Here is a 17,083-nt window from a genome sequence, read left to right on the forward strand (position 1 = left end):
ACACAAAGATTTTTAAAGTTTTTCGTTCACAAATTCCAAACAAGAATAAAACAAAATCCTTTATGGAAGAACAGGAATGTGGCAACACACTTTATTCCTGTTAATTAGTCCTCTGAACAGAATCAGTAACATTTTAATAATTATTTAATATCCTGAATCACATTCTTACACCTTATCTTAAATATATTATTCAATTCTTCTTTGAAGAATGACATACTGCTCTTTTTTTTGTGAATCCAGTTAAGGGAAGGAGTGAGGGTTGCAAGAGTTGGAGTAGTTTGTCATAGAAGGCATTCAAGGGGCAAATAATATTTAAAAAGAAAGAACCATCACAGGACATTCACTAGAGCCCTGAATCTAATCCCACATGGCTTAGTTGGCCTGTCCAGCTGGCCAGTACAAATTTCTTGAGTGACCTTTTAAAATCTTTGGAGTTTTCCTAAAGAAAAATGCTGGGGGGAAAAAAAACCCAAACAAACAAAACAATAACTATGGTTATTTCCTACTACAGCTACTATTTAACAAACTCTTCATTTACAATGCTTTGTGGAGTCTTCTCTGTTTATTGATCTCAACCAAGTCTACTGTTCAGTCCTGCATGCACAACTTGGACAGAGGTAATAAAGGACTGAGAAACTGCTAAAACATTTGCAGTTTTTACAGATGAATGTGATAACCTCTTATTATGCCATATGGAGGCCCTGACTAACAGCCAAGGGCATTAACTTACATTGAAAGTGATTCCTACAACACAGCTCTCAGCTGTAAATGATGCCAAAAGACCATGGGCTTAAAATTAAAATGGAAAGAAATATATAAAAGCAAATGAGCTCCAGTGAGTCATTATTAATCTGAGGTTATAGTGTCCATCACTACTGAAGCCCTATGCCAGTTACTGCCAGTTATCTGTTATGATGCCTTTTTTAAATGAATGTAGACATCAGGTCGCATGCTGAATTCTCCTTTTCAATCCACACACATTAAATAATGATATTAAATTACAGTTCATAAATAGTTAAATTATATTCTCTAAAATTTCTTGAATCATGTATTTATCTTAAATACTGCATGTACTTTCTTAAATACAAGCTCACCCAAGAGACACCAAATGACTGAAGCCAGGAAATTCTAAATGAAGGCTCAAGCTGACATTTTGTCCCTAATTTATGTCTCCTCATAGCTACTAATAGTGCATGTCCTAATACTGCTTCTTTCTTTATTTGTATAAATAATATTATTGCAGCAGTCAGAACCTCCACTTAAGAAAGCAGGAAACATAAACTACCTTGGAACTTGGCCTGTGGTAGAAAGATATTGGTATAGAGTCTCTTCTTGTGCTCCCTTTTTTCTGACTACTTTTGGATCTAATGAAAAGTCAAGAAAAGATTCTACTTTTGTACTTTTGCACAAAAAGTACTACTTTTTGTGTAGTTAAATAAATTCAGCCACCTTGCAATGGTATTGTTTTAACAATATCTCAATACCTAAAATAATGAAGCTAAAATAAACAAAATAATGAAATAAAAAAACAGTCATAAAGGAAGAGAAAGAAACCCTGCAATTAATGTATAGCTTTGTACCTGAGAAAAAAGAATTCTTATAATGAAAATTAAACTGTTAAGCATCACTGTCGTTTTACAGTCAATTATATTTTCTGTGTATATTTCCTGAGTACATTTTTATACCTGGCTCAGAGACACACCAACAGAAAATCAGAAATTGACTCTGGAGAAATACCATGTCGAAACTATGGTTACTCAAAATCCTCATTATTCGTCAGAAGCCAGATTCATTGACAGCAACTCATGAAAAGTGATTATCCACTATTTAATAACAGTAAATAATAAAGATAACCAACCTTACTAGGTTTCATCACATTTACATTTCACTCTATAACCAACTGCTTGCCCAACTTCGGGCAAGTCACAATCTTAGGGGTTGATTTTGTCCATGTGTTAAATAGCAAAGTCTTAGCTATATCATATGGCTAGACTGGTAGAAGACTTAACAGTCTGCAGACAGATAGAAAACAACAAAGATAAAACCAGCCCTTAAGTTATAGTTCAAAAGCCTTTAACCATACCTGTTTTCAGTAACAAAATTGTGCTACAACTTTGATACAAAGTCATGGCATCAACTACCTGTCTTACCACAGGTGGTTGATCCCAGGAGCTTCCATAAGAGAGTTTTTGGGTAATTGGAATATTCAGAAGAAAATGAGACACCATCTGCATTGATGAGTCCTGAGCAGACCTGCTGACCTGCAAAGAGGTGCTTATAAAGGGTGGGGCATTTGTTGCTGCTCTACATGGCTTGAATAGGAGCTAGCTGAAATCTGGAAGAAGCATGGCTGTATTTCTGTGGGGCTGAGCATGCAAGGAAGTTCCTTCAAGAACATAGTAGCAAGATCACTGTACCTTCATAGGTTCAGCTACTGCCAGTGCAGGATCTCTGCACCACAGTGTGCGCACCAAGGGTGTACCAAAAACAGTTGTTAAAAGCTGACAGAAGTCCTTAAGTAATCTGAGAAATTAAGAGTTAACACTTACAGCCATTTTCAAAGTCTGAACTGCTTTTAAAGCATAGGAAATGTTAATTTTTTTTAGTTGTCTTTTTTTTCTGAAATATAAAGTTACATTATTGGGTCCTTTGTTTCAAGTTCATTCACTTACCTAAAATAAAAAACCCACCTCCTAGCACTGTAAATCAACTTGCACCTTTCTCTCTCTTCAACCTGTGCTCTAAATCTCAGCAGATTCAGTTAAAACTAGGAAAATGGAAAAATACTATCTTTCTCAATAGGAAAAGCTGGCTGCTCCCCCACAGCAAGTAACCCAGTCCAATCCCTGTGCCACTAACAGAGTAACACACCTCACAAAATGCCTTGGGCTAGGAACACATTGGTACATTTCACATAATATAAATAAAGCACTTCCATTTGTTTTGTAAAGTGTCAGCTCAAACTTGGTTGATCTGTTTTCAGATGCAGTTGTAATTTTTTCATGAATGACAGCAAGAAACAATTCTGCAAACCTTGAAAGGTATTTTTGGCCGAGAGTACTTGGAAGACATCTTCTCTCCCCTTTACTAGCGAAACAAGTCACTTAATATTTGACTAAATCTCTGTGGTTAAGTGTTATTTGAAAATTAAAGATAATTATTTTCAGCTTTCCATTGTAATTTTTCATTTTGAAATGTAGTTATATTTCATTTAAGGGGGAGGAAAAAATAGCCAAGAGTAAAAGCTTTAGTATGAATCACTGTAAGTTTTTTCTGTTCTCATAATCCCTGCAAAACCCAAAAACCTTTCCCACCCAGACATAAAATCAAAAATATAAGTGTTCACAATAGTTATCTTATCCCATTCCTGTTCTCAGCTCTTTTGTATGACAAAGGCATTTTAAAAAGAACTGAGAAAAATGCAAAGCCCCTTAAGTGCTGGAATCAATAAAATGCTCTGAAGTCTTTTAAGAAATTAATTACCCTTTGCTTGGATATTTTAAACTAAAATGGTCAAGGCAACAATTAATGTGCAAGAAAGATCAAACTTACAGTGGAAAGGATTTGGAAAATAGACACAGATTTCTTGATTCCATTTAATTTTCATGATACCCTACTCTCCACATAGCAGATTTCAGTGAATGCTCACAAGTACCTGCTAGGATGTGCACGTTTCTTGCTCCCTCTTTTTTCACCCACTTCCTTCTATCGCACTACCCAGTCCAATTAATCTCTGAATTTTTGGGGAGATGCTTTGAATTTTTATATTAAACAACTTTATATTGAACAAAGGTATGATTAATATAAGTATGCATCCCTTCCTTAAATTTATTCCCTTTCATCCATTTCAACAAGTTCTACAAAATAACCCTTTACATTTGCTTTAAATATGGAAAAATGATGGAACAAACTCTTGTTGGTTTTGGCTGAAGACATCATTAGCTGCTAGTTAAATTTTTCCTGCTAAAGGAAAGAGTTTCCCAAATGGATCAAGGTAGAAGGTTCGTCCAAGATTAAAGGCCTAAATTTGAAAACAGCTTTGTGTTGTCCCCAGATGAAGTTCCAAAACACACAAAAAGAGATAGAGCTGCTTAGGCAAAAATCACTTTTAGAGTCCTATGAAATCACTGTAGAGAGACTAGAGTTATTTAAAAAGGATTATTTATTAAACATATTTCTTTACAAAGTACAATCAATAGTTTGCATTAAATTTTGGGGTTTGGTATTTGCCTGTATGTACACAAAAGCTTATAACAGAAAATATGTCTTGATTTTACACATGGGACACAATATAGAGTTACCTTCATATTTTGATTCCTACCAACATAAGCAGTTGATAATAGCTTTCAGTTTATCTGCTGTTTTTTCAAACTGAACATGAAGCAACAACATTTCTGCAGAGTTACAGCATTTATCAATGTACTCAATTATGACAAAGTAGAGACCAATAATCCTTTGGAAAGTTTCCACTGGGCATGAGTGGAACATGACATTTTTGGCAGGTTACTGAACTATCCTTATGATTGTAAAAATCACTTTTTGCAGTTATAAGATAGGAAGAATTGAGTAGCTAGGTAAATTTAATAATACCCTATTAGCAGCAGTTGATAGTAAATGCAACATAAGGTTTGTTTTGTCTGTCATACAAGGATGTGTCCTAGCAGATACTATTGTATTGTTCTCTACTTGAACAAAAGTATCTGCATGTATTGTATGTCTTTGGTAAAACAAAACAAAGATATAGAGACAAAAAGCCATTTATTGTCATGAGTGACTATTGCCATCAGCTAATATGAATGCATTGCTAAAAATTAGTGAAGACAGGAAAATGCTGTAAGGTAAATATATACAGAGTTAAAATACATTTCTTATCCACTAGATAGTGATTTTGTGGCACTGTGGTTTTCAGAATATAACGTCTTTGAGAGCAATGTAATTTTCAGTGCAAGCTTAAGCAAAAATACCTGCCCGCTGTCATAAAAACGACAAACAAATCTGGAATGTTCAAAGTAAGTTTGTCTTCCACTTCTCCACTCTTGAGGCACCTTTAAGACATGGCACTTACTGTAAACCATCTAAGAATTGAGAAAAGCAGACACAATAAGCCTGAATTTTCCATAACAACTTAAAAGATCACTGCCAGAGTCACTTGCATAAGTAAACGATGCCTGTGTAAGGCTTGCCAGCAAAGCATCTTTCCTGAGAATGGAGCTGGGGCACTCTCTGTGTATCATAAGTGTGCGTGCTCAGAGCTGTGGTCGCTGTCGTGGCTGTCGTCGTTGGCTAGAGAGTCCCCCGTGTGCTGGAGCCCGGCGGCGCCGATGCCGGAGAGCTCGGAGGGGAGCAGCGTGCCCTTTTTCACATTCACCAGTTCCTTCTCCCGGGCTGCTGCCCCTTGCTGGCCCCCTTTTACACGCTTCCACTTCATCCGTCTGTTCTGGAACCAAACTTTTACCTTCACAGAAGACAAAACAAGAAAATAAAGATGGAGTCACTGAAGGTAAAAATGAATTTTCTACCTGTAGAGCAGCACTTGGGGATTGTATTTTCCTAATGTGCCTTTCTGTCTGGATGGTAAAGAGCTTAGCAAGCTTTCCCTGAAGACCAGGCAATTCAGTTTAGGATAGGATGTGAACACTGGGGATAATGACTGCAAGGGAGGAAAAGGGATTACTCTTAAGAAGACAGCTGGGCTATCTCCTCCAGATAGTTCTGTAGGAACATCTATGAGCCCTTTGGAAAACATTAAAAAGATCACATACTCTTGAAAAACATATTAATGACATTTGTCAGAGAGAGAAACAAAGTCAAAATGTTTCCCATCAAGGGACTGTGCAAAAGAACGTACATTTTGAGTAACAGAGAACCCTTCAACAGAGGGTAGTTACTCTGCAAAACAACTTGCCTGAAATTTGGCATTGCTTTCTTCTTTGTTTCTGTAAGCTGGTGATGAGTTTCAGGTGCAGCACTTTAAAGGTTCCCTTTTTTTTTAAACTTGCTGAAGTATCTGAAAGACCATTTCTGACTATAAGAGCTTAAGACTTCCCTGTCTATTTCACAAATGTATTCAAATTATTCTAGTCAACTGATCCTTTATTCTGCTGCATTTAACCATAGACCCTGGTCAAATTTTTTAGACAAATAAATACCCCCAAAGTCAGAAGGCAGGGCATTTATAAATTGAGTCAAAATTAGCAAATAATTTCAGATAAGAATGAAAAAGAAATTCATAACATGGAACACTAAAAATGTACCTGTGTTTAAGTCAAATTAAACCCCAAGATTTTATGCCAGCTGAAACTCATTTCCGCTCCTCCCCATCTCTGTATGGAAATATATGAGGGTAAAGTAAACCTAAATTATTTGCACTGCAAACCACAATATTTTTCAATAGCCAAAGGGAAAGGAAAGAAAAAAAAAGATGTGCATAGCAGCTGTCAAATATATTGGACCAGATTAAAGGCTGATTTCAGATCAGCTTCAAGTACTGTCACTGAGAACAGTATGAATAGAATATTGTTTGGTTTGATTCATTTGGAGTTAATGTTGCTGAAAAATCTTGTGTGTGTGTGTGTGTGTGTGTGCAGCTCTTCAGATGAAGGCTCCACTGAAAATAAACAATGCCTGCAACATTTAACTTGGAAAAAAAGCAAGAAAGCTTGCAATGCTGGTATATCCTCTGCTGTGTTTAGCAGAATGTGTTTCAGAGTTTTAAAAGAATCAGCAAGCAACAGGCACAGCAGGACATATTGTTCAACATGAGTAATAGAGCCACAAAAATGCTGTTTTGCTGAATCTGTCTTACACATCCAGGAAACCTCACAGTTTTTAACCTTTACTATCACTTTGAATTTTACATTAAAATTTTACTACAGTTGAACTGATTGATAGCATCACGCTCTTTGTATATGTATCTAGGAAGGAAGAGAGGTTATTTATTTTTTTAATACTCTATATTCCTGTTAAAGCCAAAGTGAGCCGTTAAAGCAAATCACTTGGGAACAGAGAAAAATTATTCCAGGTTAGTTAAGAGCCTTAAAGCAGAGCACATCTTTTCCTCTAGTCAGCTCATTAGAGCCAAACAAATCTAGCTTGCCAAGTGCAAAAGTGTAAAAGGGAAGGTATTTATTACTGGCTGCTGTGATATTGGAAATTACCATACTCAGAACTGGTATCAGAAGTGTCCCTGGAAACAACATCTTCAAAAGGGTACAGCATTGGCAGCTTTCTGGGAGAAGTGATAATATTTTGTTTCATTGTGGAGGTTTTGTTTAACAGTGAAGTTTCCCTTGCAAAAGGCACTGCTCTACTTGTGCCAGGTAATGCAGTAGATACAACTGCAACCATTATCTGAACATCAAAAATAATACACTTTGGATTGGACCCATTATCACAGGATATTATCCCACTTCTTATGAAATAAGGGCCAAGCCATTTTTCTTTGGTAAGAAAAAATTACAGGATTGGAGTAATTATTAAAAGGTCCAAGCAATTCTCTGGATATTTTTATGTCCTTGAACATTCACAGAATAATTCACATCACTCAAAGCCCAGAAGAGAGTAATAATAATGTACAGAAAACATGGTTTCAAGAAAAATGACAATAATGCATTTGAAGTAAAGGTTTCAGTGCACAGCCTGGATGCAACCTACTTTAACTTACTGGAATAAGAGACATCCAGGCCTCCTGGATGTGGTCAGTTCATTTGTGAATACTTGAGAAACTGAAGCTAATACCCCTGTGACCAGTCAGAGATGTCCTGCAAGGGACAGGGGTAAACAGGATGATTACTGCCTGGCTTCTGTTACAGGTGCTCATTTCTGTTCTCTCACAGACAAAACTAATTCTCACATCTGCTAAACTGACATTTTTTGACTGTTTTCTACTGTAATTTAATAACTTATTCTGGTTTTCATTTTTTATGACAATACATTTTGGTTCTGCTTGTTATAATTCAGGCCACTTGAAAACAGCAGAGTTGAGAGGAGTCTGTCTCCTTGAGCATTAAACCCAAAAGATTGACCCCAGCTCCAGGTAATGAGTAACTGAATCCAGGCTGGGGAGTACATCTTCATTCAGATCACCAACCTTCAGATCAGCTCATAAAATTATGCCTTAAAGTGCCTCCACCAGGGATTAGTAGAGGTCAGCATCTGCATATTAGTTGATATAAATCAGTGAAGGGATCATGAATTCCCTTTTCAAGGATGAGTATATTTTGCATATTCCTCCAAGGACCCAGCATGTAATGCTATGTCTGCTGGTGACCCGTTGTATGGGAAACATGGCATTTTGGGAAAGTTGGGCTGAAATTACTCCAGCTCCCTTTGCATGCACTGTCTTGAGTGTAGAAGGAAGAAAGTAACCCTGATAATCTCGTGGGAGGAAATATACTAGTGACAAACTTATAGCCTTCCCATAAAGAGAAGATGGTAACAATGTTAAAAAGGGGGGAAAAAAGTCTTTTTTGTTCAATACTTTTGTTCATTACCTTAAATAAACAGCATCTGATTTACTTACAGAATATAAAATAAGCTATTACTTTTTTGGTATGTCAAAGATTATTCTCAAACGCTAGAAATAATTTATAGTCAAGTTTATGATTGAAAATATTGTGAGTTTATTTTGATGCCATTTGCTGTGTTAATGTACAGCAGGGTTCTTATATAAGGGAATGTATTATACATATACAAAATATTTTTTACTATGTATTTCATTATATCCTCCATTATGAAGTATTGAAGTTCACTTTTGATCTGATCCAAAGTACACTAATGTCAATGTGAGTTTTTTCATACAGCTCAATAGATTCTAAATGAAGACCTTAATGCTCATGTGCTAATAATATGAGACAGGTACTTCACTTGTTATTTCCTCTAGAGATCAAATTTAGATATTGGAATTCTGAACTTCCTTTGGAGCTGAAGGTCAGTTATAGAGGGTATAATTGTTACTGATATGTGATCCATTGATATTTTAGTAATGGAAAGGAAGTGAAGCAAACTTTGTGTGAAGTAATTCAGAGCATCAGTTTATCTTGGTTCATGGAAAAAAAATGCTTTTTAAACACACAACTCATTTAAATCTTTCAGGTCTTGCATATAACATGAATGAAAACAAAAACCCTGAGAAACATAAAGGAGAGATAACAAAGAAAGAAGATAGAAAATAAAAGAAGTAGAATAGAACAGTGCAGAATAGAATTGAATAGAATAGATCAAGAGTGACAGAGAGTGACTGAATGACTGAAAGAAAAATAAAGAAAAATTGAAATAAAAATAGAAAGAAAAAATCCAGCTGAAATTAACTTTAAAAATTTTTGAAATTTCCCCCAGTGAAAGAACTAGTAGTGAAATTCACAACTTTTGCAAAAAATTATATCCTTTAAGAAAGTTTAACGATCTACTGTGACAAACTTAATAAGATTTACAGAGCTTTTAATGCTATTTTTCAAGGCTAAGTTAGCTCCAGCAGGGTCTGAGCATGCTCACCACCTCCCAGAATCAAGTCCTGATTGCCTACTGTTTATTGAAATGCACTCTCTCGTCTCCACCCTTTGACTAGCACAACTTGACTGTATGGAGCAAGCATGTGTATGCACAGAAAACAAAGGAAGTGGCGGGAAATGAGCTGTATTAAAGATGATGGCAGCATTAACAGCTGTTTCTAAATCAGCGCTTATGAGGCAGTCTATTGAGCACATCTGCTTACTGGCACGAAAGCCCTGTTTCTTTTCCCTTAGTCAACAAGTTGTTTAGCATCTGCATCTCCACATCTGATGATTAGACTGTTACTTTAGATACGAATAAATTATTTCTCATCACATATCTCCTGATCTACAAGATAAATGTTTTGCTGTGACCAATTTATTTTAAGGTCTGCTCTGTAGGAATCATAGGAGGGGAGTCAAAACAATGAGGTTGACATTGTTAGTGTCTACATTGCCAAAATAATTATTACATACTTATGATATATAGGTCCTTAGTAGTCTTAAGGACCACATGATGGTCTGAGTTGGATGTGTATCTTTAATATAACTTCCTTATGTGGACATGAACAACTCCTTTTGATTCAAAATGTAAATATTTTCTGAACTTCTGATTTAATGCTCCTTCTTCAGCAGAGCCTTTCAGTCATGTAAAGTTTAAGAATAATTGAATGAAAAAGTAATGACTGAATTCAAACTATCTTAGTTCTACTATCAGCTCCCTTTCTTCTTTTAAGAAAAAATACTTTCTCTTTATAAAACCTATTTTCTGGAAATGAAAAATTCTTTCCTAAAATCCAGTTTTCTATTCCAGGTTTTAGTGGCATGAGTCCTAAACAAGATTAAAATTTGAGGCCTGATATCTAGAGAGCCTTAAAAATTAGAAACAAGAGTGCTGTGCCAGTTGTAGCTATTCTTTTGCTTTAAGGGATCCATATTTCTAAGCAAGAGTCTTTGCAGTCAGTACCCTAATTCCATGTTTTAATATACCTAAAAGATATGTCATGAAGACCCAAGCATCAAGCCTTTAAAGCATTCTTCCTCGGTCAGCCACTGTCCATTTACTTTTGCTTTTATTTTTAAATCTTTCAATTTACTTTCCTCTGATACAGACAAACATATGAATAACAAAAAATAACCCTGAGTTTTTGAAATTAGAAAAAAAAATTAGGTTTACTTCTAAACTTTCTTTGGCCTTGAAAACATTCCTGTTATTTTTAGATAGTACATTTATGATGCCAAGTCTTAAGGAAAGTCAAACTCCTGAAATTTAGACGCAAGTCTTAAGGAAAGTCAAACTCCTGAAATTTACATAAATCCCTGGTGTTGTACAGCTGAAACTTGCCTTTTTTGCATGCATTCAGATAATATTTTCCTGATAGTTTATTCAGAAACTTACAGGAGTAAATAGAAGTGTACAACCTACGAATAAATGTAAGTGCTCATAGAATATAACTTGAAGGAATTCCATTTTCTATTTCAAAGACATTCCCATAAAAATATCAAATATATTTTAGAGATTAAAATTAATTTAAATAAATCTTAGTATTAAATGTCTTCTTAGTTATTATAAAATATTTCCAAAATCCATCACTTGAAGAAAATGGACTTATCTTTGGAAATTAAGGAGCGGTACCAGAACCTTATGATTAGGATTACTTAAGTCACCTGCTCACTTACTTAAAATGATCTGCTTCATGTTACATTACAGAACTTTACACTGAATGTGTACAAGTACTTTGCAGCAGCTGTTGAGAAAAAGGGGAGGTTTTGGCAGGTGCACAAAGGACAGCTGGAGCTTTTGGCACCCAGGAAGGTGTAGGAGTGAGTTCTGGTTTATCGTTACATAAAAGTCAGTTGAGATTTTGGTACTGCTTAGGTGATACATTCTCCTTTCTACCTCCCACGTTTAAACAGGGATGGAATAGACATTATATTTCAGAGGGCAGCAGAGATAGCAGTACTTCATTCCAGTTTCAAAGTCTTTGGGAGCACTCAGTTTACCTCCCTCTACCCCATCCAAAGAACAGTTGCCTTCTCCACCAATGGTCTTCAAAATTGCTTTCATGATCAAACAGCTAATCCTCCTGAATCAAAACCTCTCTAAAGTAGATTTTGCAGTTAACATATCTTAAGCAGAAAGACAAATACTATTTCAAGTTCCTTCCTCCTAGTGACTTCTTGTACATAATCTAAGGACGTATTTTTTTGTAAAATTAGTCTTTCCTTTTTTTGGTTAAAGGCAAAGAAAGGCAATCTGTGGGGCTGCTGTTTAATCTCCCTCTACCTTATTCTCCTGCAATACATCTTTTTAGAGCCTACTTTCATCCATTCCTTTACTATGTATAGTACCTAAAGGGGGCTTACAAGGATGGAGAGGGACTTTGATAAGGGCATATAGTGATAGGACAAGGTGGAATGGTTTTAAGATGAAAGAGAGTAGGTTTAGATTAGATATTAGGAAGAAGTTCTCTACTGTGAGGCTGAGGTTGCCCAAAGAGGTTGTGAACTTTCCATCCCTGCAAGTGTTTAAGATTGGAATGGATGAGGATCTGAGCAACTTTGTCTAGTGAAATGTTCCCTGCCCATGGGCAGTTGGAACTAAATGATCTTTAAGGTACTCTAACCCAAACAATTCCATGATTCTATGATCATGTGATTCCAAATCTACAAAATAAACAAATGGTGGAAAACTAATTTGTGGGAAAGAAGACCTTTAGCTAAATTTGCCTCTTCTTTGTGTAGACATTTACTTCCATGAATTACTCACATGTAAAGTATTTTACTTCATGATAAAAAATTGTAATGTTCATCACTTTGAACCCATTTTGCACAGATCAACATTTCTCAATGGCCTGCAGAAAAAATATCTCCCTTATTCTACATGTTCATTTTTGACTCTCCAAAATAATTTGTTCTCCACTGATTTCTTCTATTTCTTAAAGTGACTAGAAATGACAAATTTAAAAGCTCCTCTCTCCCTAAAGAGGTGACAGAAGAAGCCACATCTTTCTCAACTTGAGTCTAAGAAGGAGCAGGGGTAGGTAATAGCCATGCCTCACATACTTTGTAAAAGCAGCTATATGAGCTGCTAATATTCCTGTCTATATCACATATGCTTCTTGGCACAGGCAGAGGTTTCTCCCCACACAGAACCTCATGGGGTTTCTCTGCAGGTGTAGGGTCCATGCACAACTAACAGCTTGAAGTTCTTGGATCTTTGCATATGAATTGCTTGTTTGAATTCAATCAATACTGCTAATTAAATATGTTGATTGAATTTTTGCCATGTAATTTTTAAAAAATAATTATTGCACCAATTGAAATTATGCACTAGTTATAACTAAGTTTTCTAAGCTGAATTCTTTCCTGAGAAAGAACAGAGGAGCACAGTAACTCTTACTGCGGGTATTTATATCGCTCAAGACAAATATCAAAGTTTTATTTTATTAAGAGTGTTACTTTAAATAAACAAAAAATCTAAAGGATTTCAAGCCACACAGACTCATTATTATAGTGTGGATAGCGTGCGCTTAACACATGGAAGTGTGGAATGAGCAGCTGCCTTTCAAAAATGTGACAGCATGACAGACTGATATGGTGAAGCCTGTCCTATCAATACAGTTTGATTTTTGTTTGATTTTTGTTTGAAAATATTTACCACCTAACTTCATAAAACTGGCTTCCTAAAGTAGAAAATCAGTTATGCCATTTAATGCATGAAGAGACATTTACACTTCCAGAGGCTGTGCAGAACCAACACATGATGGAGGAATATTAAACTCCTGTTTTCTTGCCTGGGTGACCAAGTGAAGCTACTCTTACCTTACCAGTGAAGTCTAAGAAATGCAGTGATTAGCCTCCCTTTAGCTTTGTAATGCTGAGAAGTATTTTAATCAAGTCACTTACAATGAAGGTTTGAGGTAACCAGGTCTGGAGAAAAATTTTCTAATGGTAAGCTTCATGTAGTATTTGCACGGTCTTAACAATGCAGTGATACAGTGTGGGTTATGGTACTATACCAAAGTATAATTTAAATAATAGGGCTGCTTGTTTCCATTTCTGGCAGGAAAAAGGCATCACAAAGCTTCTTTCTTTGTGACTCATTCCATGTTGGTACCACATGCATGGAAGTCAAATGCTTGATACAAAAGTATTCTTCACTTGGACAAAATTTTGTCCCTTGCCTATGCAAAGTCAATGGTTTTAGGCTTTTTATAAAGATTGGTAGCTTCTAGGCAGATATTGGAAATTAAAGTTGAGAAGAAATAAAGCTGTCGTTGCCATCAGCAGAATTTAATCTGACTAGGTGGGATTTTCCGTTTGTGTTGGCAAACTGAAGCATTACATATTTGGACTGTTTATTCCGGTAACCTTAGCTAGCCTGAAGAACTGCAACATTACTCTTTTGATTAGCTCCATGCAAAAAGATCTTGCGAGATGGAAAGATCTCCTACTCTTTCTATATTTGGCAGGATCAACTCCGTAAAAATGTCCATTTTGCCACTCCTCTGATACCCCGCTGCAGCTGCTTCCTCCCCTCATCCCATGGTGAGATATTAAAAAGTCTGCATGGAACAATCTCCAAGTTTATCTGGAGGTACAAAAAAGCCAAGAATGCGTTTGTCAAGGTTACAAATATCTAGGGAACTCAGTTTTTAGTCTAACTAGCTCTTCAAAATATAATAGAGGCCTGCCAGCTGAAAATTATTAACTGCTGCCTGATCTGGGATTGTGAGTGCACTCTACAGGAGAGGGAGCAAGCATTATATGTACCTATATTTCTGGAGTTCTTACAATACCATAATAGAGCCATCCTACCACCAGATGTGCTTATAATGCTCTCAAAGTGCACTCTTTATATCTAGGCAATTGAGGCACTTATTTAATGTCATCCTCCTGTCTTGTAACTCAGGTTTCCTTTTTAGGGAGTGATAGGATTGCTTCCTTCTCCTGAGCCATATGTTGTTAGGGGTTTTTTTTTCTTTTTTTTTTTTTTTTTTTTGTGTGAAATAGCCTTCCATGAGTCATTTATGTTTGAATTGATCTTGTAAGTTATTTCAAAAGTCAAATGAAGCCTTACTTTGATGACTGAAGAAAACTTTAATACCCTTATATAGCTTTTTAAATAATGTTAGACATATGTTTTTTTCTACAGCTTGTTTAAGTGCCAGAAAGGTAATTATGAAGTGTTAGTTGGTCAGTGCCTCTATTAATCTGTGGCGTATGGTAGAAATTATCACTATAGTCAAGAGGAAGATAGAGATTTTTTAAGTTAATAGGCTACATGATTTATCTCATATCTTAGGGAATAACTGAAAGTTGTAGATGACCCAACAATACTTTCCCCAGATAATTTTGTTGTTCTTCTTTATCTGAATAATGCACTTGTCTTTTTTTTTAAATCCTAACTAAAAAATAATGCTAAAAAAATAATTCCATCAGGGGTTAGGTCTGCTCTCAAACCTATTTTCCAAGCAGATACTTTATTTCAACTTTATTTCACCCAATAGCCCAATAGCCAATGCTACTATTTCCCCATTGTACTATCTCAAGGAAGTTTCAATTCTCTGTATGCAAATTCAGTGTTTCAGATCAAGAAATCTCCCAACACCAAGGGGTCTACAGCATGAGATCAAGGCTATCACTTGTGTGTTCACTTATTTCAAACAAAGAAACTACTACTACTTTCAAACAAAGGAACTACTACTACTTTCAAACAAAGGAACTATCCACTATTGCACTCTCTGCAATGCAGCTTTGGGGAAAAATAGTAAAGAAAAATGGTTCTGCAAAAAGCAATTTTCTAAAAATACTACCTCATTGGAAACAGGGGGGTATGGCAGATAATTCCATCAATATATTTTAGATAATTTTTTTGCACCTGTTTAAGGTAGGTATCAAATATGATCTCCTCTGTAGGCAAAGCTAGTTTAAAAAAAGTAATAATGCTAGTAAGGATAAAAATAAGTGCTGTCATCTTGCTCAAGGGTAATGATTCATTTTGGCAATGATGGAAAGACAGGTCCTGAGGAGACTTCCCTCTCTTAACTGGAGAGAAAAGAAGTATTAATGTCACACCACACTCACCCTGAAGTACATTTAAAGACACTGGAGGAATACTGATATAAAGCAAGTATGCAAGAAGAGACAAGTCTTAAGATTTATGGCATTCAGCTTCTGAAGTCTGCCATATACCACGGAAACCCATACCCAGATCCATGCTATTTACACCATTTTTCTATCAAAACAATAGATTTGGTTTAAAAGAGACATTTTTACTTTATAACATTACTTAGCTATAGCATACATAATCAGTATGATTCAGACACAGAAAAATATGTCCAGAATTTCCCCTCAGTGTTCATTTTTGGATTAATAATACAGTTTTTATGGGGTTTTTTTTGTTTCTTCTTCTCCTTTTCTCAGACCATTTTACTGTGGGAAGATACAGAACTGGATTCTATCAAACTAAAAATCTTAATGCTTTCCTTTTCTAAGGTGGTGTTAAACAGGAAGGCAGGAAGGAAGGAAGGAGGGAAGGGAGTTATCTCTAGGAGCTCAGCTGTCACTCTATGATAATCTGGGGAAGCAGAGAAGGATTAGATTACACAATTAAAAAGACTAATGACAATGCTATAGAAATTACCACAATAATCCACAGAATGCTTAAAACTGATGCTTTGTGACAGCTGGAGAACAGAAACTACTGCCATGACTTAAATAAATTCTCTGTACTTATGTAGCTAGACTGTGTTTTCTCCTCCAGAAACAATATTCACTATTTATCTCTTTTCAGTATGCTAAATGCTTTTAGATTAACTATTCCCTTCAGGATAATGAACTGTCTCTTCATTTAGTCGTACTACTCAACATGATCTTTGAAGAAAAGAATATAGAATTTATTAGAGGCAACACTTAATTCTAGGTCAAAGTCACCATTATTAAATGTAGAGATATCTCCAGCTGACTGATTCCTGTCAAATTTGCCATCAGATCTTTTATTAAATATATTTATCATTGTTCAATTTCATGCTGACTCTACCTTCATCACCAAGACAAGAATTCATTCTTTCTCCCCTTAGCTGTCAAAATCAGGTGTGAGTCTAAATAGCATAGAAAGTAGAAATGAAAAAATGCAAAATTTTATCCATTATTTGATACAAAATAATGTGCTTCAAAAACGTAACTACCGTACTTAAGTAACTGAAAATTATCCCAGGGAAACCTGGTACTGTGGTCAAACCAAACAAGAAATTGCTGTGTTTTTCTTGAAAAGTTCAAAGGCACAGCCATTCTCTAGAAGCTTTCAAAGCAAAAAGCTGTGGGATTTTGTGAGTAAAAATGTGTTCATTTTTTTAAATTATTTATTATTTCTTTTTTTTTGTTGGATTTGATATATGTGCCTATGGCAAGTGTAAATGAAACTCAAGAAAATTGCAAATCTTCTTATATGTAGACTTCACAAATCATTATGCTATTTTGATACCTACTTTTGACTATATCATCATCTTACTGATTGCATCTAAAGCAATCCCTCAATCTCATATTGATTCCTGAAAAAAGAATGACTGTCTATCAGTGGGAAAAAAGCT

The 17,083-nt window shown here is 35.6% G+C and overlaps 1 protein-coding gene across 1 annotated transcript in view; it reads right to left on the reverse strand.

Moving 5' to 3' along the window:
* Positions 1 to 4,150: 4,150 nt before the first annotated feature.
* MEOX2 (mesenchyme homeobox 2) overlaps positions 4,151 to 17,083 on the reverse strand; it is a 52,532-nt gene continuing 39,599 nt past the window's right edge. The window contains exon 3 of the mRNA XM_054645517.2: positions 4,151 to 5,455. Within this exon, the coding sequence (XP_054501492.1) occupies positions 5,231 to 5,455 (225 nt within the window). The 3' untranslated portion in view covers positions 4,151 to 5,230. The remainder of the gene's footprint in view (positions 5,456 to 17,083) is intronic.

The sequence above is a fragment of the Agelaius phoeniceus genome, chromosome 1 (assembly GCF_051311805.1).
Source record: "Agelaius phoeniceus isolate bAgePho1 chromosome 1, bAgePho1.hap1, whole genome shotgun sequence".
Lineage (NCBI taxonomy): Eukaryota > Metazoa > Chordata > Aves > Passeriformes > Icteridae > Agelaius > Agelaius phoeniceus.